This window comes from Vespa mandarinia, chromosome 5 (assembly GCF_050613455.1).
Source record: "Vespa mandarinia isolate Hongniang chromosome 5, ASM5061345v1, whole genome shotgun sequence".
In the NCBI taxonomy this organism is placed as follows: domain Eukaryota; kingdom Metazoa; phylum Arthropoda; class Insecta; order Hymenoptera; family Vespidae; genus Vespa; species Vespa mandarinia.
In genome coordinates, this window is record NC_140814.1 from 2,001,530 (window position 1) to 2,029,522 (window position 27,993).

At 29.7% G+C, this 27,993-nt stretch overlaps 1 protein-coding gene across 4 annotated transcripts; it reads left to right on the forward strand.

Moving 5' to 3' along the window:
- The first annotated feature begins 1,384 nt into the window (after window positions 1–1,384).
- On the forward strand, window positions 1,385–27,951 carry LOC118441645 (myosin-IIIb). 4 transcript variants are annotated; one of them, XM_035866328.2, is made up of 17 exons: window positions 17,448–17,613; window positions 18,331–18,665; window positions 19,135–19,416; window positions 19,556–20,140; window positions 20,224–20,615; window positions 20,774–21,102; window positions 21,204–21,710; window positions 21,825–22,111; window positions 22,198–22,472; window positions 22,622–22,989; window positions 23,097–23,219; window positions 23,412–23,665; window positions 23,832–24,040; window positions 24,202–24,282; window positions 25,605–25,772; window positions 26,022–26,043; window positions 26,307–26,462. In XM_035866328.2, exons 1-17 carry the CDS (start codon window positions 17,598–17,600, stop codon window positions 26,316–26,318), a joined length of 4,245 nt encoding a protein of 1,414 aa, XP_035722221.2. In that variant the 5' UTR covers window positions 17,448–17,597; the 3' UTR covers window positions 26,319–26,462. The 4 variants fall into 4 exon arrangements, with proteins under 4 accessions (XP_035722217.2, XP_035722221.2, XP_035722216.2 ...); XM_035866324.2 differs by lacking the exons at window positions 17,448–17,613; window positions 26,022–26,043 and adding an exon at window positions 1,385–1,993 and having other exon boundaries at window positions 26,307–27,951; XM_035866323.2 differs by lacking the exon at window positions 26,022–26,043 and having other exon boundaries at window positions 26,307–27,951.
- The last annotated feature ends 42 nt before the right edge of the window (window positions 27,952–27,993 follow it).

Genomic DNA, 27,993 nt, shown 5'->3' on the forward strand with positions numbered 1-27,993 from the left:
CTAAATATATATTGCAAACACCTATTTATGTATATATATATATATATATATATATATATATATATATATATATATATATATATATATATATAACCCGTATAAGGGAATATTATTTGTTTGACGAGTCGAAATGTTAAACTTTATGATAAGTATTTGTTAATGTATGGGAGCAGGAAAAAAATAAATTGATCGGCTATTTTTAGCTGGTATTTTTTCTCTTTTTTTTTTTTTATTTATTTGCATGAAGCATGTTTGTAATTTAGTCCAACAACGACAAGAAGAATGTTTCGATTCGAATAAGTCGAAAGTAAAAGAAAATTCAAGCTGGAAAATGATCTCATTTAGTAACCATTTATCTAATATATACAAATTTCTCTGATTAATATTTAAATCCATTCATTGACGTATATACATATAAACGAACATAGGTAATTTAGTCCATTAATACAATCTTAAGGCATCATAAAATATATTTAAACTCCACCATTAATCGTCCATTTGTTCTTTCTTTTAAACCAAAAAAAAAAAAAAGAAAAAAGAATTCGTTTAGAAGAATCAATTTTTAACATTATTAAATATTAACAAAGAAAATCATTATAATTAAATTGTGCAAATGGAGTAAGAGTTTAAGAAAGATTCGAACTCCATTCTGTATCCATTTGTTTTTTATTATTTTCTTTTTTTTTTAATCGGAGGAAAATTCTAATTCGTTCTATTTACAAGAAACAAGTTTTTGATACTATTGTGTTAACGAAAAAAAAAAAAAACAAACAAATTCTAATAATTAACGCATTATCAAAGAAAAAAATGAATCCAACGTTTTCTGTTTCACTGACCATCAAACTGGAAACGTAATTAGTATTCTATAATTAATTGTATACATACATATTCATCAATTTTGAACGAAATATTTCATTTATTATATCCAACATTTAAATATTGCGCACTAAGTGTATATAAACGCATGTAAATATTTAAACGTTTGTTATCTGAACAGGTGTGTATGCATATTTGATATACATACATGTACATATGTACATATTTTTCAATACCGTCCAAGTACGCTTCAGGTAAGATCAATTTCACACTATATATATAGTGTGAAATATATATATATATATATATATATATATATATATAATATAGAAATATATATATATATATATATATATATATATATATCGTCAAACAATGTGTTAAAGTGTGAAAATCTACTAGAAAGATCTTAAGAAAGTAAGGAATGCGGTACAAATGGCGTGAAAGATCGAAAAAAGAACAATAAATAAATAAATAAATAAAATCAAGGAGTAAGAAGAAGAAGAAGAAGAAGAAGAAGAAGAAGATGAAGATGAAGATGAAGAAGAAGAAGATGAAGAAACTAAGGAAGGGAGAAAGGAAAGTCGTCGAAGAAGAAGAAGAAGAAGAAGAAGAAGAAGAAGAGGGAGAAGAAGGAAAAGGAAAAAAGAAAAGATGGAGGAGTGGGAGAACGTGAGCATGGTTCGTGCATGCTATCGTCTGTTAAAGTCAGTAGAAGAAGAGGAGGTAGACTCGTGCACGGCGTGTTTCTCCTCTTCCTCCTCCTCCTCCTCTTCATCCTCCTCCTTTCTTCTCCTCCTTCTCCTCTCATAGCTCGTTCCTTTTCCGTGCTATCTCGTCCTCCCAGTACCTATCAGACAGTCACGCGGTCACGAAGCAACCGTGAACTCGCTTCGCTCGTAAAAGACTCCCAGAGAGTCACGGTACATAACGCGCTTCCGCTTGGTCTTCGTCTCTTTACACAGAGATTCATATATTTTTTTCCTTTTCTTTTCTTTTTTTTTTTTATTTTTATCCTTTTGCCCCGCCCTTCCCCGTTTTTTTTTCTTTTCGTTTGTTTCCTATCTTCCTTTTTTTTTCTTCCTTTTTTATTTTTTCCTTTTTTCTTTTTTTTATTCGTTCCTCTAGTTGCAGACCTCCTTCTCTCTACTGCGTTTGAATCACGAATGATATGCACGTGAGTAACAAAAACTTATTGTTGTTTGTTTATCGTTAAAACTTTTTTTCGTAGAATAATCATTTCTTTTACCTTTATTATGGGTCATGATTGTTGTTGTCACGAATCATCGAACTTTCGATTGTTATTTGAATTATATTGCGTTTACTTTTATTTTCTTTTTCTTCTTCTTCTTCTTCTTCTTCTTCTCTTATATAGAATTTTTCTTCATTCTGTTTTTATCTAGAAAATTAATATTGATATTGCTATTATTATTATTATTATTATTATTATTATTATTATTATTATTATTATTATTATTGTTATTGTCGCTGTCGTTGTTGTGTTTTAATATGGCCTCAATCTATGAGATTTATTAGTCATATGCACATATATATATATATATATATATATAAATAATATATCTATATATTATTAATAATATGTAAAAATAATTTTCTTTAAAAAGAGATAATTTAATGTTTATTTTATTCACAAATATTCATCTAAATCTCAAAAAAAAGCAGAACTGTGAAATAAAGAAAAAAACAGATTTATGATAAATCGTGGACAAACTGTCGTAAATATTGTGGTTAAAAAATTAGATTGAAAATGTACGTACATACATATGTAAATATTTACTCTCTTCGTAAACGATAAATTTATTTGTAATAGATATACATAAGATGTAATAATAAAGTGTACGGTGAATTTATATACTGTGATAATAAATTTATATTATAATTAGTCGATAAATCAAAGTAGCACAAAGCTCTAAAATACGAGATATGTCTCTTTGATGAATTTTGATAGAAAACTATATAACGCCGTGCAAGAACATGCGAGCGATAATTTACAATCGCATAAAGTGAAGTAACGAGGATAATGCGCATCGCGGTGCATCAAGAACGATGATTATGAGAATCATGCTTGTATTTTTATGAACTTCCGGATAATGATACAATGTTATATTAAAACTGATTTTTCTTTTTCACTGAAGCTTGTTTATGAAGCATTACGATTTTTTTTTCTCTTTTTTCATTTCTAATTCTAATCTCACGACGTAACTCATTATCAACTGATATTGTTAAAGCATAATTTTATGCACAAATTTTTTTAAATTTCATTATTATAGGACTTTGAACGCTTATGAATAATTCATGAAGTATGACATTTCAAAGATATTTCGCATTCTTCGAACGTCTATACTAAAGATCTTATCTATCAGGAAAAAAAAGTAGAAAGGAAAGAGTTGTGTATATCTAAAATTAAGATAAAGGTAAATAAATAAATAAATAAATCAATGAATGAATGAATGAATAATAATAACAATAACAATAAAATATATAATAAGAAATATATATATAAACATACACACACACATATATATTATATATAGCTAGACGATCGAGTTTCATATGAGAATTGGCGCGAAACAGGAATGCTAAATTAGTTAACTTGTGTTAGTGTTGTTCGACGCACATTTCAAGGAAAATTTCCATATATAAACAAGAGTATTCGTGAGTGTACAGTGAACTCGACCGCGAAACAAAGGTCATCGGAATTCCTTCTTATGGACAAGTCGGAACAAGTATTTTACACATGTTACATATACACATACGCACGTATACACACACACACACATACATATACGTGTGTGTATATAAGTATACACATAGTATGAGTCTTGATCTCTTCGAGGTTGTTTTTCAAGGGCATTGAAAGACGACTCATGAAAGCTCCCAGCAAGTTGCCGTATATGGTAAAGTCGATAATTTCGAAGCAATCGGAAGGTAACGATTGTAATAATTAATATATATATATATATATGATGTAATTTATATACAGAAATCAATATCTTTTTACGATAGATATTTTGTTTTTATATAAAAAATTAGAAACCTCATAAAAACATTGAAATAATATTCATACGATTTTATAAAATGTTGTATATATTTATTTTCGTTAATTTAAAGTGTCAATTTATGATTATACATTTATTTACTTATTTTCGATCGTTACATTAACCAGAATGACTTTACTTCTTATATATATATATATATATATATATATATATATATATATATATATATACATATATTTTATGACTTTACTTCTTATATATATATATATATATATATATATATATATATATATATATATAATCCTTGCTTCGTTCACATTAACTAATAATCCTAGAGACTTTAAACGAATACTTAGTGGTGACTTTCGGAGCTCATAAAATTCGAATATGTGAAAGCAGATGGATGAAAAGTCTGACGTTCGTCAGTAAAACTATTTTTTACCGAATAACGATTCAGAACAATGAATACGTAAATCGAGATTTACGATATAAAATTCCGAAACATAAGACATATACGACGTTGTAAAATATGTATGTCTCATAAAGAATAACTTTTGTTGAATAATTACAAGTTAATTTTTTTCGATAATATTTTAACGTTATAAGGAAATGCAAATAAAAATGTTATGAATAAAGTTGAAGAAAAAATGAAGGAGGAGAAAAAGGAAGAAAGAAGAAAGAACAAAAAAAAATGAAATGAATGATATAATTTATATGTGGGATTTAGCCCACAAAAGCACATACATGGAATGCACCGTTTCGTTTAGTTATGGGTATTAGTCTAAACACATTTTGTTTGTTCCGTTCTAAAGCGTATTTCTCTTATAAAAGTACATGTATGTATATAACATTAACAGTATAGATACATGTATGTTTATATATGTACACGTGTGTGTGTGTATGTGTGTGTGTATGTGTAGGTATATATACATAACTGTACGTTAAGATATAATTACATAATCTTAGGATAGGAAGAACAAACGAGTGAATGGAACGAAGAGTGTACACGTTGTCAATTAAAAGCGAACTAATTATTATTGCATTAAAAATATCATACACAATGATATTCGTTTATTATTTGTAAAATAAGTTTTTACGCAGAAAGCTGAGATAATTGTAATGAATTTACATAGAGTAAGTCACCGTAAACGATTTCAGTCGGCTTTGATTTTTAAATGACAAAAATTATATATTTTCTTGATGATTGTTAACAATTGTCAATATTCAGAAAAAAAGTGAAAGAAGGAGAGAGAGAGAGAGAGAGAGAGAGAGAATTAGATAACTTCGATGAAGGTATGATTATACAGATGTTACGATAATAACTATTGCTCTCTTGGTAAAAATAAAAGTTTCTCCATGTCGATAGAGATAATAATCGGTTAAGGAAGTACAACGACATCGAGAATGTTTATTTGTAGAAAATAAGTAACGATTGTGCAATGAGAGTAATAGAAAATACTATTAGATTCTTCTTGTAGTTTTCAACAATTGAAGAAGATTTTTAGAAAGTTTAGATATATATTTATGCTTATACTATCTTTATTTCGTTAGTTTTTATAATAATCCAAATTTTTACTTCTTATATTTTTTCTTTTTTTTTTCTTTTTTCTTTTTATAGGACCTTCTCGTTTAACACTTTAGGTACTCGATTTTTTCTTTTCTTTTCTTTTTTTTCTTTTTTGTTGAAATAATTCGATAGACAACATTGATTCAATATAAAAAGATATTATTCATTGCAAATATTTCGAAGGAAATCTCTTTTTAAAGTTTATGATTAATCTTTAAGTTTTTGTTTTGTATGATTTCAATTTGCTATTGATTTAATTTTTTTCTTTTCTTTAGATCACAAATAAATCATCGCGTGATTCCGCGTGAGAATTTTTATAACTTTCTCTGTATTATTCACGTAACTCATCGAAGAGAGAGAAAAAGAAAGAGAGAGAGAGAGAGAGAAAAGAAAGGGAGGAAGAAAGAAAGAATGAATGAAAGAAAGCAAGTTGTTTAATGAGTATAATAAATTCAATATAATACAGTACGCTTATTGTTACGCATTAAACACTGACGATTAGAATTTTCAGGAATGATTCGTCGTGAAAAATAACGTCATTTCCGATAAGGAAATTAAAACGTATGATTAATTCAATCTTTCAACAACTTTTACGATTAATTTCAAAGAATTCATGATTAATGTTATCATTATCATCCGTTATTGATATAAAAGATATGTAAACACTTTTCGAAGAATTTCATTTATGCTATATATAAAAAGAAAAAAAAAATTTTTCTTTTCTTTTTTTTTAGAATTTATATATATATAAAAATTCTATTTATATATTTTTATATATATTCTCTCTTTTTCTCTCTCTCTCTCTCTCTATAAATATATATATATATATATATATATATATATATATATATATGTATATATATATAGAGGAAATTAAAACGAAAATCGATAAGTTATATATTTGAAATTTGATAAGAGATATCATCGATGGTCATCGAATATATGTTAATACATATATGCATACATACATGTATGTAATATATACATAATAATATTACCAGTTTTCTTTGTTGTTCTCGTTCAATGCTACGAGTTCATTATTGATTTATTCGAATTGTTGGCGTTAAATGATAGATAGATTATCTTTTAAGTGAATACAAAAAAGTACAATAAATACATATACATATACATATATAGGGTGGCTCAAAGGTTGTTAACTGAGTCCGATAATTTTTAGGTTTGTAGTTCTACGATCTTCTGAAAAAAAAGAAAGAAAATAAAATTACCGTATGAATAGTCCCGAAAAAAAAAGAAAGTAATCGATTTTCAATATCATCTAAGATATTAAATATATATGAAATTTGTATAAGTATATACATTTTCACGAATGTCATATTTCTCTCATGACATACTAGCAGAAAAGTAGAATATACTATTTTTTCTTTCTTTCTTCCTTTTTCTTTTTTTTTTTTTTACGGATAAATTAATTAGAGCGACTAGAAATATCGAAATATTTATTTCTATACTTTCTAAGGAATTCGTAAGATAAGTCTCGCATGCAAATTATCGGCTCAGCGAACAAACTCGCAAGGACTTTCGATGAATTCATATAATTGCGATACGATTTTCTCCCGATGGCAGATTTGATATATTTAAGCGCGTTACTTATGTACATACATACATATATAAGTTATTCCTTTTTTTTTTTTTTTTTTTTTTATCAATATTTATTTACAGTAATATTTCGTAGCTTGGAAAAGGTGGAATGGACGGGAAGGTAGAAAGAAAGCGAATTATTCGATTTTGTTCCCGTTCTATTCGGTCGATCGTGTAACGATCGTGACGAATTTCGAATAAAAGGATGCTTTCACCAATTCGTTCGATCATTTTCTTGCGATATAATCTGGAAACGCTCTATAGCAAACGCAACTTCCGTTCTTCTTTACCGTTGTTATTTTAATTTCTTCCATTTTGTTTCCTTTTTTTTTTCTTCTTTTTTTTCTTCTTTTTTCTTTCTACATTCCTCTTCTTTAAAACTGTTGAATTTTCGTAGCCGTTGAAAAGTACTTTTTATTCTGTCATTTCTTTCTTTTTTTTTTTCCTACCAGCTGGCTGCACTTATCGTTATCCTTCTATAAATAACGCCAAGTAGATAAATGATAATTTTTTTTGAGGATAGCAATAGCTTTATTGGTCGATATTGGTATTTTGCTTTCTTTTTTTTTTTTTTTTTTTTAACTATTTCTTGCTTTATGTCGGAGATAATAATAATAATAAACAAAAAAAAATAGAGAAAAATAAAATAAAAATAATGGACAGAGATAGAGACAGAGATAGATAGATAGATAGATAGAGAGAGAGAGAGAGAGAGAGAGAGAATGTATTTTTTATTTTTTTTTTTTTGTAAATGATACATTTTGTAATTATTCATTCAAAATCATTTTATGTTCCTTTTTGCTCGTATAATAATTCACCAAAGGAGTATTTAAATAATCTACGTATCAGCTTGTCCTTCTTCTCACGGATTTAATCGTTCTTTCTCACACGGCTTTATTCTCGAACATATGTACTTACTTACTTACTTCTTGTTTTTTTAGAGAACCGGTAGCGAGAATGTAAGTACATATATATAGCTTGTGTGGGAATTTTCGAGGACGTGCGAGCTCTCTTTGTCGTTGCATAGACAAGTCTCTATTTCTTTTCATTTTTTTTTCTTTTAAATACGTAGTTACATAAAGACATATATATATATATATATATATATATATATATGTACATAGTTACATTAGATACATAGATATGGTTCTTCGACGTTAACTAATAAGGAAAAAATATTAATATTCTATTCGATTATCCGAAAGATATATAAAATAATTTCGGTCATTTAGATAGATGAATTATCGATTCATTATAATCACTCAATGTCTATATACATTATTAATTGCACATACATACGTATATTAATTGCATACACATGCATACGTATGTACTATCGATGATCACTTAACTATAATTAAACGATTGATGATTGAGCATCATGAAAGTATTTGAAAGGTGTTCTTCTGACGACTTTCCGACCAGTTATACAAGTTCTCTTGTTTCAATAAAAATGTTCTCTCTCTCTCTCTCTCTCTCTTTCTCTATCTATCTATCTATCTATCTACCTACTTATCTAGACATATATATGGGGATCAAGTTATGTTAGCTCCCGATAACACTTTGTACAGACTTTCATGGCCTTTTCATAAGTCATAATGTGTCAAAAGTAATTTGTCCTGAATTTTTACTCTTTATCTTTTTTTTTTTTCTTTTAATTTCTCTGTTTAACAATTATCATCCTCTGATCGGATTCATCACTATAATTTTGATTTCAGATAAACATTAATAGTTGATTTCAGATAAACATTAAAAGAAAAATAGAGAGAAATTGATTCAATTCAAAGAGCACAAATGATTAATAGCAAGATCAATTAAGGTTATCGCAATATATTTTGATCGGATCTTAATGCGCGATTCGATTTCTTCTTCTGGTTTCTTATTTGATCGGATCTTCTTTCGTCGATCCTATTTTCTTTATTCGATCAGAAACAATCTATTTACAATCTTACGATAGGTAGCAAAAGTATTTACTGCTACTGCTGTTGCTGCTGCTGCTGCTGCTGCTGCTGTTGCTGTTGTTATTGTTGTTATTGGTGCTCTTACTTGTATATGTATATAACTATTATATATTGTATCTATATGTATGTAGTATCTGTCTAACGCTTTTCCCGATTGTCGAGTGAGTTTAATAGAGCGATACTTCGTGGTTCGTTTGAAGATTTCGATCGTTAAAAGTAATCACGCTCGTAAGCCTCACGTTCTACCCATTTACGGAACTCTTCTGCCAGGTGATGGCTCGTTGAACCGCTACGAAACGAAGAACGACGACCTGGTTAATCTAAATGAAAGTGCTCCGCGTTTATAATTCGTAAGTCCCTTTGATAGAAAACAGTTCGATCGTTTCACTCCTCTCTTTCTTTCTCTCTCTCTCTCTATATATATATCTCTCTCTCTTTTCGTCTTTACTTTCATCATATTATATTAATGAGATTAATGTTTTTTTCACTTTTTTTTTGGTTCGATTGTACGCACATCGATCGGATATACGGTAAAGTGTCGTTATGTTATCGCGTAGATCATTGACGGATTTAACTTTCAAAAGGTCTGAGATATCGTAAAATCTTTTTTCTATATAATTCCCATTAAAATAAATTAATTATGTATAATATTTATATTTACATTTTCTTCGTTTCAACTGTTCATGCAAATGACCGATAATTAACAGCTAGAAATTAAAATAAAAATCCATATTTGATTTTATAATTCCAAATATAGAGATAAAATTATATATAATAGTATAATATAAATATATATATATATATATATATATATATATATATATATAATGACGGCTATATTGAATATTAAATTAAATATATTTTTATTATAATGTATAATATAAATTTATATCGTCGTTTTGGATCCGATGTGAACGCTGCTCATCATCGAGCGCGTTAATCTATCACTGGCATAAAACAAATATATGCAAAATTCATTGAAAATTTGTAATACGTGGAACATTTTGTCGGTTAATTGCAATCACGAGAAAAAAAAAAGAAACCTCAGTGTTTTTGAAAGCGTTGTTTACGCGTCGTATAAATCGTTAATAGCGATTAGTATGAAAACGAATTTTTTACGATATACTAAAACTACAATCGAAAAAATATTAATGTCATTCACTTAATTTGTACGAGTTTTTTTTTTTTTTCTTTTTTTTGCGATAAAGTATCTCGAAAGCTTATACGAAAGCAGTGTATTTAATTTTTCTCGGATAACACTTTGTAGAGATATTTTTTCTCTTACTTACTCATTGAAACTTTTGTTCTAACGTGCGATAGAATTTTTCAAGACAAATATAACGATGCGAATAAATTTGAATATTAAAAGATCGTAGATAAGTAAGTGTCATTTTTCATTGCACGCCAGTATAGTCATCCTTATTATACGGCGAGCGTTCAATGTTGGCTGATTATAGTTAGCTATAGCAAGTGAACGTACCTTTTCAAGACGTATCCAACGTTATGAATAAGCTTGAATATTAAAAAATTCTATATAAAGTATTGCCAATTTTAATTGCACGCCGGTATAGTCAGTCGTCTTTACAATATACAACGAGCGTTCTACATTGGCCGATTATGGTGTTATCTTTAGTAAGAAGTAACATTTGATTGAACGTTATTTCTTTTACTTTTTTAATTTCTTTTTTTTTTTCTTCTTCTTTTCTTACGATAAATCATAAATTCAATGTATCAATCGATCGTTTTATCTATGATTAGCAAATATCTTTAAGTAGTTCGAAATCGTCATGGAAGTGTACTTGTTTACTGACATCGATATTGATTGATTTCATCAAATTACATAATCAAAGCAATAGGAGATGTAATTAATTCAGCGTATGAAATAGGATCGATATATACACGTTTCAATGAGTTTTACTAAATTCAATATGTTTCAGATTAATCTCAATACTCGATCGATATCTATTAGAACGATATTCTATTATCATTGTATTAATTTAAATTAAAATATAACAATTTATTCATCTTTAAATAAATAATTTCTAACTAAGCTTAATATTTACTCAGCGGATTATTCGTTTATTCGAAGTAATACGTGCATTAATGTATCTAATAACGCGAGGAAAATCGTCTTTCCGATTTACATTAGTCGAGGACTATGAGTCAATGACATTTCATTTTGTATTGCTCGGTAATGTTCGCTTTTTGCTGATTCCCATCTTGAATCGTTCATTACAACGGGAAATCGAAGTTAACTATAACTTATGCACATAATTTTCGTACTTATTTACGGTGGTACATAGGAGCTCGTTAGCGAAGTTTAGAAAACGATCTTGACATACCGTTTCTAATTTTCTTTCGTATATATATACACACACACACACATATACACACATACACACACATATATATATATGTACATCATTGTTTAACAGAAATATTTTCCTTTGAAAGAAAAGTAAACGAGAATAGAAGATTCCTCGACTTTATAATTATAGAATGAAAATGGGAAAGAAAAAAAAAAAAAAGAAAAAATTGAAGAAATTCGTTTTAATTGAATATCTACGACATATTTATTCATTATATATATATATACATATATATATATATATATATATATATATATATATATATACTTTTTTTTCTAAATAAGTTCGAACGATCGGACGAACAATTGAAATAAAAAAAAAAAAAAAGGAAGGTTAGTTAGACCGTAACGAGAATGAAAGCGGCCGAGCGGCAGAGAGTGTCCAACAACGGTCAAAGGTTTGAAAGTAGGGCTTCGCATTATCACGGCATTAACACACTTCTACGAAGCCGCAGGTGCAACGACACCCAAATACTTTTGAAGGACCTCACTTGTGTATATATATATATATGTCTTTGACAATATAAATAACGTTAGAATCATTAATTATTTTCTATCGAAGTAAACGAACGATAAATGATAATATTTTTGACGAAAGTTTCTCTTCCACTTTTTCTATTTTTACATATTAACAAATCGATTACTATAAGATTTTCATTATACATTATATCGTAATATTGTTTATTTGGAAACTTTCTTTCCATTATATCGATTCTATTGGTTTTTTTTTCTCTTTCTTTTTTTTTTTTTAATTATACTCATAAGGATATACAAAACGTGATAATGCCTTCGACGTTAATTATCGTTTGCTAGGGCAAAATAAAATGTTAACAAATTTATCAATTCGATATAGAAATTTATTTCGAGTTTATTAAAACTCGATTAAAATTTCATTATTAACAATTTGTAACATAAAGTCCGTACGTGTTACTTAATCAATGATATTAATCTTATTATAAAAAAATAAAGATTAAGGCATGGTGAGAAGCTAGAGTGTAGGTAAAAAAAGAAAAAAAAAAAAAGAAAGAAAAAATTACATATCTACTTCGCGAATGACTAAGTGTTGATGATCGAAGAAAAATAAAGATAACAGCAGAAATTTATGTTTGACGATTAGGTCGTTGATCGACGGTAAGATCATTATCGCTATGTCATAAATATATCTCCTTCTCTCTCTTTCTTTTTCTCGATAAGAATTACGGTCCTAATAACGAAACCATTTATATTTCACGACTCTCTTTAGTCAGTTTATCTTCAAATCGTTAATGGACGTTATTACGTGCGCATATGGTTGTATCGTATACCTATACGCGTCATTACGTAGTTAACCACATAAATACGTGTACACGCGTGTTCCCGGAAATCAAATATGTTCGACTTGGTGTGCCTAATAAGCTCTCTCTTAAGTACCGTGAAAAACAAACACAGTATCGATTTCTACGAAGCGCGATACGATTTTATGCCGATGAGTGGACATATGCGTCATTTGATTTAATCCGAAAGATAGAGAAACAAGATGAAGACAATATAAGAAAATAAATTATCTTGTCTCATTACAATTAGAGCGGTGTTTCCTAAAAGTGTGTGTGTATGCTTCCCCCCCCTCCCTTGTTTCTTTTCTTTAATCGTAATAAAATCAATCAAATTTTGAAAATTATTATATATATATAATAGATATTTATCTATCTACTTTTAATGAAAAAAGAAACATGGGTAATATTATTTTTAATTTGACTTTCTCTTCAATGAATATAAATTTTGTAAATATATACACACACACACATATGTATAGCTACCCTATGTATATATGTATTTCCCCCTTTCCCTTCATGTCATATGCCCCACATTGGGAAATACTGCTGTAGAGTTTCGTTCGTTCGGGTTTGCGGTCGCGAAGTTACCACAAACCCGATATCGATCTTAAAAATCCAGTGATTTTTTATTTCTCTCTCTCTCTCTCTTTCTCTCTCTTTCTCTCTTTCTCTCTTTCTCCCTCTTTCTCTCTTTCTCTCTTTCTCTCTCTTTCTCTCTTTCTCTCTTTCTCTCTTTTTCTGTGTGTGTATGTGTTCATAGGACCGATTAAATATCAATTTTTCGAGATAAAATATAAAATGCAGAGAATTAATATAAAGATATTTTGTCAGGTATAAATCAAAATTGATTAGATTTTTAAATGTTTAGAATAATATTAAAATTTCATTATGTTAAGTGTATATATATATATATATATATATATATATATATATATATATTGTGTATATATATAATGTATTATTTATATATATAATTTAAGAAGATAAGATTTTTAAATAATTTTTGAATGTTTGGATTCATGGATAAATATTCATAATAATATTAAACATGCGTTGTACTCTATATTTCGATGCACTTATATATTTTTCTACAAAAAAAAAAAAAAGAAAAAATAAAAATAAAAATAAAAGAAAAGAAGAGAATACAAAAAAGGAATATATAGAGATAAGTCGATTCAATTTTATGCATGGATATTTATCATATCAGCAGAAATGTAAATAATGTAAATGTCATTTCATTTTTCTTTTCATTGGATATAAAAAAGAAGAAGAAGAAGAAGGAGAAATAAGTTTTACGATTTAATTATCTATACAGATACATATTAATAAAATCACTTACAGTCATATATTATTTACACGTAAATATGTAAATATTGCTATGCATCGATCGTGTCGCTTCTAGTATGTTAATGGACTTTCACGTTTGCGAGAATACAAAATTAAAATTAAGGGGATTATATTAATTGAAAGCTTTTCGCTCGTGATCATTTCGCTCTTGGCAATGAAGACAGAAAGAGAAAGAGGGATAGAGAGAGAGAGAGAGAGAGTGAGAGAGAGAGAGAGAGAGAGAGAGAGAGAATCATCGAGAGAGGGTGCGGCTTTGTGGTCATTGATAGAACGCATCGTACCGTTACACCGTCACGCTGAAAGGATCGAATCGACGGAATTAGATGTGTGAAACCGTGCTATTGGGACTAATGTATGTGTATGTACGTTTGTGTATCTGTATATATATGAGTATATTTTGTGTTATCCTTTAGAATTTTGATTCATCCAGTTATTCGTCGGATCGTGATAGAAAAGATATTTTGTTTCGTTCGACTCACCTTCGTCTATACATATATATATATATATATATATATATATATATATATATATATATATATATATATATTTCCTTGTAAGAACATTCTAAGGATCGCTATCAAGTGAGAAAGTTTCTCACGTTTCAACTGTATCGAACTAGGGTGACTAAATTTTTTGTTGGATTTTTCTCTCTCTCTCTCTTTATATATATATACAATTGAATTGGTTATATCAAAATTAGGACACCCTATATAATATAATATATATCCTGAAGTAGGTATATAAAAATTGTCCTTTTATTTCCATATAATATCCAATTTTATCTCTACATAATATTTAGTTTTGTAATGTTTTACAAAAAGTTTGATTAAAATCGTTATTATAATAAAGAAAATTCAATTGTATTGTTAAATATATTAAAATTAAGATATCAAATTTAACTTTAATCTATATTTCAATAATTAAATAAGTTGCATTTGTGTATACGATCGCAAATGATTCAAATCATCATTGACGTTTGTCATAACGTTGAATGTTTTCTTTCTTTTTTATTTATGAAGAAAAATTTTTTTTAACTGGAATTAACATACAGCTATAATACGGAGTAATAATTCAATCGTAAATTTAGTTATTAGATAACGATAGGGGATTAGATCGATAGACAAATTTCGTGATTTTGATCTATATATATATATTTTTTTTTTTTATCTATATATTTACATATCTATAATATATATATATATTTTTTTTTATTTTTTCTTGTAGAGAAATGAAGCCACCTCGATATATCGGAACCGTGTGTTTCGATGATTTATAGTGTATCAAATGCATAGGGAATATCGTAGAAAAGGCAGTAACGGACAGTCTAATGCCGTAGCGAAAGAGAGAGAGACATTACTTTGCACAGTTGGATCTTTAAGCCGATTTCACGTTGGGTTTCTTCGCTCTAATACCTTCGTGAACACGTGATCGGATAGTCCGATCGGTTATTGCCGTGCGATCGATACTGGCTATGCACACCTTCAGGGGAAAGGATTATCGATCCGTGAAGTTCGATCCTTTTTTCTTTATATGTATATTTTTTTCTTTTCCATTTTTCTTTTTCTATAGGATTTTCTCGAGCATTTCAATCAGAAATTGTAGATTTACGGTTATATATTTTTTCTTTTTTTAAATCTACGAGGAATCGAATGGGTGTGATATCGATCGACATTTTGATCGTTTCACTTGAGAACTTCTTCGATCGTCGACGATGTAAAAGATCGTTGTGGGTGTTCGGTTTAGAAAAAAAGAAAGAAAAAAAAAAGGAAAAAAATGATGCACTTCTTGCTGTTTCTTTTTTTTTTTTTTTTTTTTTGTTTAGTTGAATAATTAACGGATCTGACGAACCTTGACTTCTCTCATCGATCTACGCGTGGTAATCGTTCTCACGATAGTAACGTTACTCCTTCAAATCTAAAATGGAAAAAAGATTTTGTTTTTTTATTTAATTTATCATCTCCCTCTCTCTCTCTCTTTCTCTCTCTCTTCCTTTCTTTTTTTTTTCTTTCGCTTTTCTTTTTTTTCACTCGGAAAAAGAAGATCGTGCATATGAAATGACCTGTCTTTTAAATTTATTCAACACACATGTATCATATATTATGTGCCTTTTCTTTAACGCTTTCTCGAACGCTGAAAATAGCAAGCCGATTTAAATGCCTCATCTCTATGCAAAATTTATTCGTCATAGTTTTCCAACGTTCAAGGATCAGGTTAGATTAACAACTTTATGCGATTTAATTCGTTGTGGGGAGGAAAAAGCGATGAACGTAAAACCCTCTTCTTGCTCTCTATCGCTGCGATAGATTAAATAGAAATGTAATATACGTATTAGTTTCAAATGGCTTCTTAACGTTTATTAAAATTAGTAGATATGATCTCGAACGTAATTATTAGCTTAATTTATGAACTAAACTTATTGAAATGAAATTAAGAAAGAAAAACATACAAACAAACAAAAAGACAACAACAACAAGAAAAAGAAAATTTTAATAATAGAATAAAATTTGAAAAAGATTTCTATTTGAGAATTAATTTTATTCGATCGTCTGTTCTTTAATTGATTTTTTTTTTCTTTTTTTGATTTAGAATTAATCAATTGCCTTAGGAGTGTCGCCCAGAGACAAGTATAAATTCGTTTTTCCTTTCACAGGATCACGTTTAGTGATTGATATTACTATTATAAAGAATTATAAATGAGAAAAGTGCGATGTAACTAGATGTAACTTTAATCTATAAATGTCTCGTCCAATTCCGTATAAAAAGAATGTCGTGTGAAACCGTAGCTGGCTTCGGACTTTTATCCGGCTTCGCACAATGGCGCAGAATATTCGCGGTTAACCTTCGGAACGTTATCCATTAAAATATAAATAAATAATTGAATATTGATTGATAGTAATTAATTAATGCGAAATACGGATTTAATGGAGATTAATATTTTAAAAAATTTATAAACACATGCAATGGATCGTATTTGAATTTATTAAAAAATTTATTCCTTCGGATAATACAATGTTAAAGCTAATAAAAATTATTAAAATATTAAATTAATTCAACGAAGAAAAAAGAAACAAAATTGGTAAATAAGAAAAAAAACAAAAAAAAAACCAAAAAAATATTTCTTTGATATTTGTGAAATTTATATGATTATGTTTGAATTTAAACAATGTATAATTTGTATTTGATAATGTTTAGATTAGAAGAATGAAAAAGAAAGTGACATGATGAAGAAAGAGAAAGGGGAAAAAATAGCAAGCAAGAAAACGAAAAAAAAGGGAAAAGAAAAAAGAAAGAAGAATAGGTAGAACAAAATGGGATCGACACGTGACTACATTCCTTTTTTCGCGAGACCTATTTTTGTTGAGGGCCACATAGAAGTGCGCCGGTCTTATAAAGTCTAATCTAATTAAGGGACTAACAGGTATCTGGTTAGAAAACGAAAGACACTCCAGTCGTATTTTAAGTGTCTAGTAAGACTAACAGTGTTCACACTGACATATTCTACGATTTCGATTAATATACATTGAGAATACTTCTTGTCTCTATCTTTTTCTTTTTACTTATCTTTTGGTTTTTTTTTGTGTGGTGAAAACGTAGAACTCTCTCGTGAAAATGGGTGATATAATTGGTTGGTAAAATTTTTTTCTTTACAATTTTGCAAACTAACATTTCTACTTATTTCTTCCTTTTTTATTTATTTATTGATTTTCTCTTTCTTTCTTTTATTTTTTTTTTATTTTTTTTTGTTTTTTTTTTCTTTCGAACAGATCCACGAGGAATTTTCTCGTTTATCTCAGGTCATTTTGAGAACAGGCGAAATAACGAAAATATGTTAATAGCGAAAGATTAATATCTTCATACGGCATCGAATTAACTTCGAAGGTTGAAAGCGGTCACGGTGTATAATTAGGTCGACGGTTCCGATGATCTTTTTTTTTTTTTTTTCTTTTATGATACGTATATACGAGAATATGAGGAATATAAGGATTCGATTATCAAGATATTTTGTTTTTCTTTTACTTTTCCTTTTTTTTTTCTTTTTTTATTCATTTTTTTACTCAACATACGCGTATAACTCCGATCAATTATTCCGAAGCAGTTATATATATGTGTAGAGTGTGGAAGTAAAATAGCGGATATTCGTTCGAAAAAGAGCATATCTCATTTTATTATCATTATCATTATTATTATTATTATTTATTTATCATTTATTATTTATTATTATTATTACAGAAAGAAAAAAAAAATATTAAAAAAGAAGCGTCGTCGATCATCGACGTCCGAAGAAAAAAATCAAGATGTCATAATTCTTCTTCTACCTCTTATTTGTTTTATTTTAATATAGAGATGACCGGTGGTGGGACCAATATGGCGTATCATGGTCTAAGTCAACACGTAAACTTCGATGTAATACCAGATCCAGGAGATCGTTTCATTTTGGAGGAGCTTATAGGGGAAGGCACTTACGGGGAAGTATATTCCGCTTACGATAAGGAAACTGACAACAAAGTAGCGATCAAAATTCTTGAAAATGTAGCTGATAATATAGAAGAGATCGAGGAGGAATATCTTGTATTAAGAGATCTAAGCTCCCATCCTAATATACCAATATTTTATGGATTATATTTGAAAAGAGCAAAACCTGCACAGGATGAGGATCAACTATGGTTCGTAATGGAGGTACATTTTTCTCAGTTATAATATATTCCTTTTAATTAATTAGTAATGAAAGTTAAAGCGTTAATTTTTCTCCTTTTTTTTTTTAATCATGTTCATGCTAAAGAGCGTACAGATGAATAATAATAATAATAATAATAATAATAATAATAATAATAATAATAAAGAAGTGTAATTAGAAATTCGTAAATTCGCATCGTCCATTAGGATGATATGGTGTATATACTTTCCAAAGAATGTGTGGACGATGTACTTAAATATAATCTACGTTAGAATCTTCTCGACATAATAATGAATGTGTTTGTGGATACATAGTATATATAATTTAACCAGCTATATGTATATGTATTTATATGTATACATATACAAGTATATATATATATATATATATATATATATATATATGTACTTATTTAGCTACATATATACGTTAAAAGGCAACTGCGTGAAAAGTTAATGAATCATGTTCCAGTTATGCACAGGAGGCTCAGTGACCGATCTTGTCCAGGGTTTAAAAAAACGTGCTACCCGTCTAACGGATAGGCAAATAGCGTATATACTTCGAGAAACTGTCGAAGCATTGATTTATCTTCATGGTAATCACTGTATGCACCGAGATGTCAAAGGTCATAATATTTTATTAACGGAAGAAGCACGAGTTAAACTGGTAGACTTCGGGGTTTCTTCTCATCTAGCTGAGACCTTGGCAAGGAAAAATACTTCTGTTGGTACGCCATACTGGATGGCACCTGAGGTATATTTATCATCTTTTGACAGTTCTTTTTTTTCTTTTTCTTCTCTTCTCTTTTCTTTTCCCGTTATCTTAGTAAATTTAAATAGATAACGAACAAAGAAGAGAATCAACGAAAATATTTTTTTTTATCAATTATCAGGTAATAGCTTGTGAACAACAATTGGATTCTTCTTACGATTCACGATGCGACGTTTGGTCAGTTGGAATAACAGCGATTGAATTAGCCGAGGGTGATCCACCCCTGTCCGAACTTCATCCTATGAGAGCGCTCTTTCAAATACCTAGAAATCCACCCCCATCATTGAAAAATCCTGACATACATAATCCAGAAGTTTTGGACTTCATTGCCGAATGTCTCGTCAAGGATTTAGAACATCGACCGTTTGCTAGCGAACTCAAAGAGCATCCGTTGTTGATGGACATCGAATCTCAGATCGAGGAAATCAGGGAAGAACTTTCTAATGAAATTCGTAGACAAAGAACCGATGGTAGAGTTCAAAGACAGCCGGAAGTAACGACCAAACACGGTAAACTTAAAACCGATCGTAAAGCCAGACCAGAAAAAATGTATATGGACGATTTGGCAGCTCTTGATATGTTATCGGAAGATGCAATCGTTGATCAATTACAACATCGTTACGAACAAGGTCAAATTTATACTTACATCGGTGATATACTGGTTGCCGTTAATCCATTTACCAATTTGGGCCTTTACACTGGAATCGTAAGTTACATTTTTTTTTTTGTACCATTTAGAATCATTGAACTTTCTTTTTCGTTTGTTTTTGTAATCTTTTTTCCTCTTAGGAACAAAGAAGATATAAAGGTCAAGCCAGGTCAGATAATCCGCCACACATTTTTGCGGTCGCTGATGCAGCCTATCAAGCGCTTCTCCATCAACGTCAAAATCAGGCGATCGTGATCAGCGGTGAATCAGGGGCAGGAAAGACAGAGAGTGCGAATTTGTTGTTAAAGCAATTGGTATATCTTAGCAAAGCACCGAATCGTAATTTGGAAGAAAGAATTCTACAAATAAATCCGATAATGGAAGCCTTTGGAAACGCCACGACTGGTATTAACGCTAACTCATCGAGATTTGGAAAGTATTTAGATCTGACAATGACCAAAGGTGGCAAGGTCACTGGAGCAAGAATTTCCGTTTATCTTTTGGAACAATCTCGTGTGGTAGCACAGGCTGAGTAAGCATTGTTAATTATGTGTTGTTTTTTTTTTGTTTATTTTTCATTTGGATATTTAGATGATAACAAAAAAAAAAATTATACGAAGAAAAAAAGAAACACAGAAACTAGGAATGGAACTAACGAATATTGAAATAAATTTTTATTCGTTTATACAGGGGCGAACGAAATTTTCATGTATTTTATTACATGTACGATGGTTTAGCGGCTGACAATCGTTTAGCCGAGTTTCATTTGGATAGTAGCCTTCGGGAACATCATCGATATCTTACAGATCGTAGTCATAATTCTCCAAATTACGTGGATAAGTTTCAACAACTAAAAGTTGGCTTCAAAGTATTAGGCTTTCGGGATAGCGAAGTGGATACTGTTTATGGAGTATTGGCAGCTATACTTCATTTAGGGGATATCGAGTTTGCTGAAGTTCCTAGTGAGGATAATACGGATAATAAAAGTAGAGTCATAGATACTGCTCCTCTCGATAGAGGTAAGAAGTTTCCTTTCTCGAATTGTATATTTATTTTGATAATAGTCCAATTACAAAAATAGATCATTTCTGTTAACTCATAAACTTGATCGTTTCAATAGTTTCGAAATTGTTGGGTGTCGAACCAAACGATTTATTGGAGGCATTAACATCAAACTCGGTCATGACGAGAGGTGAAACGATCACAAGAAATAATACCGTAACCGAAGCTTGTGCCGCTCGTGATGCCATGGCTAAAGGACTTTACGGAAGACTCTTCGATTGGATGGTCAATCAAATAAATTGCCTGTTGTGCTTCAATCGTTCACCCAATTACGAGCCATTGGCTATTGGCTTGTTGGATATATTTGGCTTTGAGAATTTCCCACGGAATTCATTCGAACAACTTTGCATAAATATAGCGAACGAACAGATTCAGTATTATTTCAATCAGCATATATTTACTTGGGAACAACAGGAGTACATGGCCGAGGGTATACCGGTTGATCTCGTTGAGTTTTCAGATAATCGACCAGTTCTAGATATGCTATTGAGCAAACCAATGGGGTTGTTGGCACTTTTGGACGAAGAAAGTCGTTTTCCTCGGGCGACCAATAGATCATTGATTGGTAAGAATTACGAAATACACGGACAATTGTAAATCTAATTCAATCGATATATTTCGTATTATTCATTTGTCTCGTACGATTGATTGATTGATTTATTTATTTATTAATCAACAGAGAAATTTCACAACAACATAAAGTCGAAGTTTTACGTAAGACCAAAATCCGATGCCGTTTGTTTCGCGGTTCATCATTTCGCTGGACGTGTAGTTTATCAAGCTGAAGGATTTCTTGAGAAGAATAGAAACTTCCTGCCTCCTGAGGTAATACAATTGGTACGGCAATCTCAATTCGACATGGTCCGCTTCTTGTTCCAGTGTCCGATCACCAAAACCGGTAACCTCTACTCAGCCGTCCATGAAACTGACTCGAGAAAGTTGTCGCAATCTATTCAAAATACAAAGGTACACGCGAGATATATCAAAGAATTATAATATTTCATATATACATCTTACTCCTTGACAGTTTTCTATTAATATAATTATTTTAGGAACGTTACTCCAGTCGTGGCTTAGCATCACAATCAAGAGCTCAGCAAACAGTGGCAACATACTTCCGTTATTCCTTGATGGATCTTTTACAAAAAATGGTCTCTGGTTCTCCGCAATTCGTCAGATGTATCAAACCGAACGATTCAAGAAGCCCACGTTTCTTCGACAAGGAAAAAGTTGTAAAACAATTGAGATACACTGGAGTATTGGAGACCATTCGAATAAGACAAAATGGCTTCTCTCATAGAATACCTTTCAATGAGTTTCTAAAGAGGTAATTCGAATTATAATAAATAATAATTACCTTTCGATCTTTTACAAAAAATTTTTATATATATATTTATTAAATATCGTCTTTTCTTTTCTTTTTTCTTTTATTTTTTTTTTTTTTTTTTTTTTTTTTATATCCATATATAATATTAGATACTGTTTCCTTGCGTTTGGTTATGATGAACGAGTGGTAGCCAATCGTGACAATTGTCGATTACTTTTGATACGTTTGAAGATGGACGGTTGGGCATTGGGAAAGACAAAAGTATTTTTAAAATATTATCATGTCGAATTCTTGTCAAAAATGTATGAGGAACAATTGAAGAAGATCATAATGGTACAAGCTTGCGTTCGTAGATGGTTAGCAAAAATTCGCTTTAACAAACAAAAGTGGCAATTTGCAATTTCTGTTGTTACACTTCAACGGCATATCAGAGGTTGGTTAACACGTAAACACGTTGAAAAGGAAATGTTGAGGAAACGTGCCGAAGAAGAGGCTACCGTATTGAAGAAAGTTCAAAGTTAGTAACCAATAACAATAATGATTGCTTTTGTTGAATTAAATAATTCATTGGTTTCTTATAATTATCGTTTCTTTTTTCATTCCTTTTTTGTTTTTTTTTCTTAGATGAGGAAACATTGGTACTGCGTAAAGAATCCAGAATAGAAATTATAAGAAACGATAATGAAAATGAAATATCTCAGACAGAAAACTCCAAAGAGAACGACGCTGCTGTTGTTATACAAAGTCGTAAGTATTTTTTTAAAATCATTTGTCAGTTATCGTTTACAGGCAAAACGAGAAATAAAAATGATAAGAAATGAAATAATATAAATTAAATGATCTCGTTTGAGCGACATAAATATATAAATATTATGAATGATAATAAAAATTATAATTATTAATGATATACAAATTATAAATGATAATCGTACGTTCCAGACTTCAGAGGTTATTCTGTTCGCAAACGTTTTGGCGTGGAATCAGAGGAACATTTCAAGAATATCTTGAATAATTGTGATAATCAAGAAGACGCGATACGTGCATTGATCACCGAGGGCATTAAGGAGGAGGACGCTAAGTTCATCGTACAGAGATGGTACAAAAAAGAGGAAAGGGTACACAAATCATCGGCTATGAAGGATCCTATTCATCCTAAATTGAGACAAGCTGATCTAATTCAATTTTCTCAAAACGTATGTTAAGTATTCGAACGATGTCAATATTATTTTTATATCCTTGAATAATATTTACAAGTAAAAGTAAAAAAAAAAAAAAAAGGAAGAAAAATATAAAATAAATAAAAACGAATTAAAGAAGAAATTGTTAAGAGGTTTATGAAAATAAATTTTATAAAAATAGGTTCACATGAAGAATCAAGATATTCATAAGAATCTTCGACGGAACAAACCGGGTGTCCGATTAAACGACATCGAGGAACCACCAACTGATTATACTCGTCCCGATGGATTTAAAATGGTCCAACCGATTTTGCGATATCGAAGAGGTTCTCAACCAGAAAACGAGGACACCGTCAAATATTATCGGGATTTAAAAGAAGAAATGAGCAGGTAAGTAGTAGTAGATTGATCGTTTAAATAAAACAAAAAAGATAATAATAATAATAATAATGATATCGAGAGGATTATAATATTTCATTCTAAACGATTATGATTGAATCGGAAATTCGATCGCTCAATTTTTCGAATGATTTTGGCACTCGCATCGGAAGTGGTTCGGACTTCGAAGAAGACGAAGTTGGCTGGGACTTACCGTTGATACAGCTAGAAAATGACCTTCATCCTTCAGCGAGGTACCATATTTCGTTCGAAATTCGTCTATTAGCTTAGACGATTAGATAAAGAGAAATTTTTTTTTTAAATTCCCCTTTTAATTTATATTTCATTTGCGTTTATTTCAATCGTCAATTTATTCCTCGATTGGTAACGATTTCAAACGATTTCTTTTCTTTTCTTACTTTCTTTTTTTTTTTTATTTTATTTTATTTTATTTTATTTTTTTTTTTTTCCATCAACTTATCTAACTTTCACTTTCCCTCCTTTCTGTTTTTAATTTCCCTAAGAGAAATTTGTCTTACTCGGAAACAATGTTAAAGTTTTTAACAATGTATACGGATCATTGATTCGTTTTTTTTTCTTTTTTTTCATTTTTCATTTTATTTCTTCGAAAGAATCGTTCAAAATATAGAGCCATTAAAGTTAATAACCGTATAGTTATGTATGTATACCTTGTTGGAGTCACTAGCAAGAATCGTTTGGACCATTGCCAAACTTTGTACGAGCGGTTATGCATCTCATATTAAAAATATTTATGCGTATTCACTTTCTTTGCCAGCTCGATATAGAACATCGAAATCGATTGACGTTTGCATTTTCTTTTCTCTCTTTTTTTTTTTTTCAATTTCTTTTCTCTTTCCTTTCTCTTCATTCTACTTTCATAAATCACAAGGAAAAAGTGTGTACTCGTTTCTTGTCACAAACAAACAAACAAAAAAATTGTTTCATTATACTGTCGTACGGGGTTGTCATAAAAAGGAGTATTATCTTTATTTCTTTCTTTCTCTTTTTTTTTTAAATAATTTTTCAATGGAACAATATAGGATCTATACGTATATATTTTAATTTTTTTTTATCTTATCAACTGAATTATAATTAATTATCATTATCAATTGAATTATAATTAATTCAATTTCTTTTTTTTTTCTAATTATGTGTAGCAAAATGGCTAATTTTAACAACTGTACAAATTTGTGCTCTTTTATAAAATATTACGTGTGTATGTGTATGTGTATGTATGTATGTATGTATGTATGTATATATGTATGTATGTATGTATGTATGTATGTATGTATGTATGTATGTATGTATGTGTGTGTGTGTATAATTCAAGTTATATTGCTCATTGGCATAGATGTATATTAGATAGGTATGTATGTTATAGGTATGTAGTTTGATTTAAATCGAAAATTTGGATATTCCTCGGACTAGAATGTATATTAGTGTCCTTCAAAGGAGAAGGACAGTATACTAGTCGATATTATACATAGAGAATAGTTTGACATTGGTTTAAATGATATGAGGATAATTTAATGAATTTCTCCCGGTTGGCAAACAGGAGTCGAACGGGTCAGATTCTGGAAGTGAGTGCCGAGAGGATGGATCGTCTGGCAGCTCAGGGCGACTTTGTGGTAGCACCGGAACAGCATCTCTCCGAAATTTGGCACAAAGCATTGAGAAATCCGGATGGATCAGAAAGAAAAGACAATGCGGAGAAATCCATAAGGTACGTTTCTCCGATGTAAGACTGTCCGATTCGTCGTGACAAAATTTTTTTTGAAATTCCAGGTTTTTTTTTTTTTTTTGTTTTACTTTATCTTTATTAATGGATTAATTTCTTTTTTTTGTCTTCTTCGTTTTTTCTCTTTTCTTTAGCCTCTTTTCTTTTTCTATCGAAATACATTATTTTCGAGCGAAGCCTTCATTAAACTCTTTGTTAACTAATATCTATTTATATCTTTTATATCATTATCAGAGGTATCATGGCAAACTTCCAGGTAAAATAAATAAAAGGAAATTTTAACATCAGTAGATCATCGTAATAAATCTTTCGCTCATTTAGAAATATAGTTTTCTTTCCTTTTTTTCTTTTTTTTTTTTTCCCCTTTAAACATTATTCATATAAATGTATAGTATAGAGTAGTCGACGATAATCAATAGAGCTAGTATTTTATAATCATTCATGGAAATTAAACGATCGAAGTAAAACGTGTTTAATCTTTCGTCTAAGTAAAACCTTTAACATTATTCATACTTTCAGTACAAGGACTAATGACCTGCATGGCAAGAACATGCGGCCTAGAGGGTGCAATCCGTACGGTAGATCGTTTGCAGTCGACTCTTCGCGTTTCAACGATCGAAATGGCGTACAAACACGAGCGGCCGATAAATATGGCGATGCAAATCACAAACGAGAGAATTTCATAAATGGGTATGGGAATGAGTTGAATTGGCGGAGTATCGCGAACAACGGAAGGATCGATCAAAGGAAGGGTTTGAATGGATTGAAGATTACGAATGGTTTGAAGAATAATATAAACGACAGGCAAATATTGTATCGTGCCAGTGACATGAAACAGAACGGTTACATTGGAAGAAATAATCGGGAGAAGGAGGGAAATAATAATAATAATAATAATAATAATAATAATAATAATAATAATAATAATAATAATAATAATAATAATAATAATAATAATAATAATAATAATAATATTAATATTAACAACAATAATAAAAATCATAAAAATATTAATAATATAAATAAGAACAACAATCAGGTGAAAAATGGTTTGGATCGTTTCGTCGTTAATCAGAACGCTATACTTTTACGAAAAGATCTTTGGAAGAACGGATTCGGTGTTCCAATCAACGTGAGACATTTGTTAAGACCGACCGTCGTAGAAAAGCGACAAGAGAATCGTCGAGTCGAATACGATGCGGAGGACATTAATGGACCATACAATTTCAGACAGCTATTGAGACCGGCCGAGTATCTTCCAACCGAATCGCTTAGAAAGAGAAAAGGTGGAATGGCCTGTTGTAACAATGATGCTGTTATCAGTAAGGATAAAATACCGGATAAGCACGTTAAGAGAAAAACTCCTTTAGCACCCGATCAGAACAAAATTGTTATCAATGTTAAAAAATGAATTGCGAATGTTGATAGAAATTTGACGGATACGATCGGGAATTTTTCTTTTTATTTATTTATTTATTATTCTTTTTTTTTTTTTTTTTCGAATCGATCGATGACGATGACGTTCGATCGAAGATTATCACGAGAATGTTCGTATCAATTTAGTTTTGAAAAGTAGAAACTTCCTATCCGTTTTGAAATATCGTTGCGTTTAAAAATATCGTTAAATCGTTACAGTAGAAAGATATTTTCAAAATAACGTTAAGGATGTTTAAGATGTTTAACTTAGTTCGTTCAAATCGTAAGACGGCAAGTGTTTCTTTTAACGAATACGCGTTTTGTGCTAAAAAAAAAAAAAAAAAAAAAGAAAAAAAAGAAAAATAATTAAATACCGTACGGGTTAACTACCGCTATAAAGGATAACATAGAAAAATCAATAGATTGATTTATTATTATTTGTCGGACGTACGTATTAATAGTTAGAACGAATGAATTTTAGCACTAGTCATGTTTTAGCTTTACATATTATTGTTATTATTATTATTATTATTATTATTATTAATACTATTACTACTAGACTACTATTACTACTACTAATACTACTACTGCTTAGATTTAGTCGTATTCAATAGAATTACATTTCGATATAATAGTAAACGTTCGTAGAGCGCGAGAGCGTTGTCCCTATCTTTCTTTGTTCGTTCGTTATCTTTTTCTTCTTTTTCTTTTTTTTTTCGTCTTCCATGACAAGTTGGTCTTATAAGAAATAAATAAAAAAAAAAAAAAAAGAAAAAACAAAAAAAAAAAG